The sequence below is a fragment of the Schistosoma mansoni genome, assembly GCF_000237925.1.
Source record: "Schistosoma mansoni, WGS project CABG00000000 data, supercontig 0147, strain Puerto Rico, whole genome shotgun sequence".
In the NCBI taxonomy this organism is placed as follows: Eukaryota; Metazoa; Platyhelminthes; class Trematoda; order Strigeidida; family Schistosomatidae; genus Schistosoma; species Schistosoma mansoni.
The window spans coordinates 762,071-767,135 of record NW_017386044.1 but is presented as its reverse complement, the minus strand read 5'-3'; the positions used below and the strand labels follow the sequence as shown (position 1 = coordinate 767,135).

Sequence of the window (5,065 nt, the reverse complement as noted above, 5' to 3'; positions counted from 1 at the left end):
AAAACCACCTGCTTCGGTTTGGGCACCCGGGCAGTATCACAGCCCACACACAAATAAATGATAAGATGTGAGACTTGTGATACGTTGTGTTCAACAGGGAAACGAGAACCTTGAAGACGGTAAACAAGAAATCTAAGCAAGAAACTCATCTTATTTGAACAAAAATTAAAAGCTGTACATTGGGGAACCGCTATTTCCATACAATTCAACACTATATACAACCTTGCATCTATCTAATGATTGAAAAACACAGTGACCACAGGTATGTTTAGCCACAAACTACATCAATAATACACATGTGTGATGACTGTAATACGGTTCTACATAAACTTAGAACAGTTCGATGGGGTTCCAATCCATGACTCAACAAATCAAAGCATAATTCATCTATATACAAATTACCTAGCAAAATACATTCACTCATTCACACTATAGAATATCACACTATGATAATTATGGAGTAACGTGCAAATACACCGTTACCTGACCAACTAATAGTTTCATTACAAACTACTGTAAAGATAAGTGAATTCAGACATCATCTACTCAAAAAACAAGTAATAGTGTATAGAATACATGAGCATTTCAAGTGAAACACTACAATGTTGTACTTCGAACTAGACACAATATACAGAACAAATATTATGGCACATTGTAAACTGTGTAATGCACACATGTTCAGAAAACAAAAGACCAGATACATATACTTCAAATGCATTGAACTACCACCACTAACCTTTATAGCTCTATACAAATATTTGGGATCTTGAGTTGTTTGATAAATCTCTAATAGAGCGAAACCACTACCAGCTGAACCATGACATAAACCACAGCCTTTGTGAAGTAGACCACGAGTCCATACAGCTTCTCCTCCATCTAATGCACACTTTAAATATTTATTTTCACCTGTAATCTACAGAATGTAACAACATAGAGGTTAAATAACAGTAAACAAACTACCGATGAACTTTAAAAGTCATACAGATCTATTCAAATAAAAGGAGAATATTTTTAATGATTTTTCGTTAGTTTAAAATTCTTATTTTGCCACTTCATAGACTCACTGGTGGCTGATAATATTCCTATTACAGATTGCATACGAACTGTTTGTTCTCATGGAATTGCTCAGAAGACTTTTGTCTAACAACGTTTCCACAAAACCTTTTGTCACAAGACAGTACATACAGGTTTTTATGGCATTGGGATTTATTATGTGTGATAAGAGTATTCCCGAAAAATCCAACATGTTATGTAGGATGCAATACTACCCGGTTGTACAGTTCAAGATGAATGGGTTTCTTAAGCAATTACTTAGTTAGGAGGCGAATAAGAAACGTCAGCACATGCATCTCGATGATTAGATTCAGTTTATATACTAGTTATCTTGTTGAGTTTATGTACACTACACGTTGCGAATCAGATTTTCGTACTTTTCCAAAATAATGGTTGCATATTTGAAGATCTAAGATCTTTTCATTCTAAGAGGATATATTATTTGACGATAATTAAAGTATTCGATAGAATATTATGACTAACCTTGAAGGCTGAGAGCATAAGTGGAATAACACCCGTTGCACCATGACACCAATGAACTAATATATCATGACTTTCGCTATCACCTAAACTAGGAGACCAATTTCCGTTGGATAACTGAAGTTGACTCATCCAATCAACAGTAGGTAGAATTAACTGATTTAAGGAATGTGATGATATGCTACCAGGAAACAAACGATATACCTTCAAAAGAATAGGAAATAGAAATTGAATTGACACAAAACTCAACAACAATAATATAAACAATTATTCATACTTCTCCTAAGTGGACAACAGAGTTTTACAAAACTGTTCTACTAATTCTAGTAGTGGTAATTTCTCCAGTTTAAATGATGACCACTACAAATGATAAACTAGTATATAGTATTATTATTTTATGTTATATTTGATAAGTGTACAATAATACTCGGTACCAACAATCAGAGGAATGAAACGAAGGCTGCGTTAATCACCGAAAAACAAGCCAAGCTTTGGTGAGAAAAGAGCAAAATGTTAAACTTCTTTAAGTAGAAATGAATTAGTTACAAGTCATACTTTTCACAAAAACAAATTTTATGGTTTACTGTTAGTCAGTTCACTTTTGAAGCTTATTTTACTCACGTTTATTATTATTCTTTTCACTAGTAGCTCAGTTACTCAGTGATTTGTATTAGAAACCAACCAGAAAATAGAATCATTTTCAAATAACTCACCTTCAGTAGAGTAGTCAAAATACCAGCAAAACCATGCGCAGCCCCAAGATAGCATTCATTATACCATTCGAACATTAACGGTGGCATGCGCAAATCTCGTTTCGATGACTGATACATTAATCTATCATAAAAACCATTCGATTTGTAAGCACCAGCTGTTTTCTGACCGGACTTCAATATAGCATCTGTTATCTGAATTCAAAATGCTATAATTAGTATTACTACTTTCATATTACGAAAAAAACACAAAATTTATAACTCAAACAGCGAAATGCCGTAACCCCATGCACAAACAATCACAGGAAATATTTCTTGAAAAGATGAGCAAGACGTTACAGTTTACAATTGACTGATCACTGGGTGGTGATCAATGGCATGTATGTCACGTCCTTAGTGCAGATCGAATCCTATCGATCAAGTTGCAATGTGGCCATCAGTCTAGGTGACTCGGCATTGCGTGCACTATGTTGAGATAAAATGGTAGTTGGAGGTAGTCAACAGGAAACACTGAAACTAGGTTAAAGTATCAGTCACTTGAACATTTTCATGGAACGTAAAACGGTTGATTGTTCTACAACGATTATTATTGGTCATGAGAATCAGATTCACACCGTGAATACCAATAATTGGTCTGTGCTGCTGTAGTGCCGTGCTTCAATAATAGTTCACTTCGATAACCGTTGTTATACCAATCTTAACGGTGTATAAAATCAGAAGGCAAAAGGAAGCGGCAACTACATTTTTATTGATGAATGATGCAGACCAGAAAGCTGTGGGCACATGAGCAAGTGTAAGCGAGCGAAGCAAAGATGATGCATAGTGGAGATGGCTGGGAAGCCAACTCGAGAGCGAAGAAATAGTAATGCGTACTGGAGATGGCGGGGAAGCCGACTCGCTATGAGGAAGTATTACTCAATATTTATAATCAGACAAAAGTGAATGACAGACATATGATGAATAAGATACGAAGGGTACACATATACGCTCATATAAAAATATAGTCAAGGTTAATAAGCGAATAATTAACAAGATCAAAAGATGACTCATGATGTATAGGTGAATTGGCTTGGCCAGCAACCAGAATAAAGTATATGGGCTTAACATAACAAGCGATACTACACTGACATAGATACAAACAACTAAGGAGAAACTAATGTGAAGTACAGACATCAATTGTCATTGCTGTTATCACAGAAATATGGAGTAAACAAGAGTGATGGCAAAAAGACTTCTGATTCAGATTGTTAACCAAACACGAACCGAAAGTTCGTTCATATCACATGACATTCTGAGTGCTTGTAATTTCGATATAACTCTGAACAAAAGCCCATAAAATTGATTGCCTTCTACATTTTCACATTGACAATTTAGGCCATTATTTGATACAACCAGTTTCTTACATCAATATAAATCGTAGAACTATGACAATTCTATATAAATTATCTAATTTCTTATTATCTATCATTTACATATGTAAACATGTGACAAGGGTATAACACTACAACGCACATCAAAACATTTGGTTGTAATGTGTCATTCAGGTTTCATTAAATGTCTTCAAAAACAAGGATTCCGATGTGGACCTTGGAAGGAATAGTCGAGGTTTGTGTCTACACCACAGAATTATAACTTCCAAAGCATCGTCACGGACAATACTTCCATAATATCAACCACAAACATATCATTGTAAAGCTTATTCGATTGAACCAGTTTCATAAATTATCTAGAACAACTGTGAAGCAATAAACCTTTTCATTCACTCCTCTGCACAATCAAGAACAAACAATTTATTAATAAACACTTTCAAAACAGCAACAAATACACAAACACATACCGACGAGACAACAGAAATAGGAATGTCGAAATTATTTTCTCGAAGTGTTACCAGACAATTTAGATAGCCAGTACGCCCATACAACGCTTCATCAGGCATCCCACTGTCCACATCTAAGCCATATTTACTCGCCGACAAAATTTCTTCAACAAATTTCTTCGCCTCTGTATTCTCGCTTCCATGTTTGGCCGATGATAGAGCGCCTAAACACAGTGGACCGATAGGACTAGTGTAAACACTGATATTTTTAGACAACTTCAATTCAATATGACGTAGACATCGATTTAGCAACTTCTCAGTATGTGCAACACCATTTTCACGTATCTTTCTGTCTAATAATTCACATTTGCATTGTGATAGGAAATTGTAGAATAGTCCAACACCTACAAGACAAATGGAAAGACACACAAGTTCATCGAGTGATTTGCATACTATTCACAAATTCCACAGTGCACGATTACACTTCTTACAGCTCAATGACTAGACAACGTCTGTTTGTGGGTTTGGACGGTTCCGATAAATTGTTACCTCGATCAGAACAATGGATTATGACCAGCATGGGACACAATGCTGTCAACACTCAATGAAAGGTTTTACTACTGAATATCGTTAGTTCACCTACACCAACAACGATCAGTGACAAATACCACTGGTCGACTCAGTGGTCCATACATTATTCCTTTCATACTAAGTGGGGCTTATCACTAGTAGTAAAGAATATAAACAGAGATGGAGTCTTCCGACAATCTGATCACAGCTTCTTGCTTCAAATTTAAGGACATATTCTGATAAACTTATTCGAAGGACATGACTAGATATGTGGTATATAACTCAACACTTGGTCTAATTAGCCATAGTCAGTCACTCGACTTTCAAAGATTAATAAATCAGAATAGACGTAGTGGTACCACGTACATACTGATGTGACATTGTGGGTCACACCTGGTGTTTTATAAAAATACAACACCCGCAGGCACAAAGAAAG

General features: G+C 35.6%; 1 protein-coding gene across 1 annotated transcript; it reads right to left on the bottom strand.

Moving 5' to 3' along the window:
• Positions 1 to 4,002: 4,002 nt before the first annotated feature.
• On the bottom strand, positions 4,003 to 4,461 carry Smp_190770 (hypothetical protein; the record flags this gene model as incomplete). The annotated part of the gene is made up of 1 exon (XM_018792724.1): positions 4,003 to 4,461. A coding segment is annotated over one exon (459 nt), but the record flags the coding sequence as incomplete, so codon positions are not given.
• Between the last annotated feature and the right edge of the window lie 604 nt (positions 4,462 to 5,065).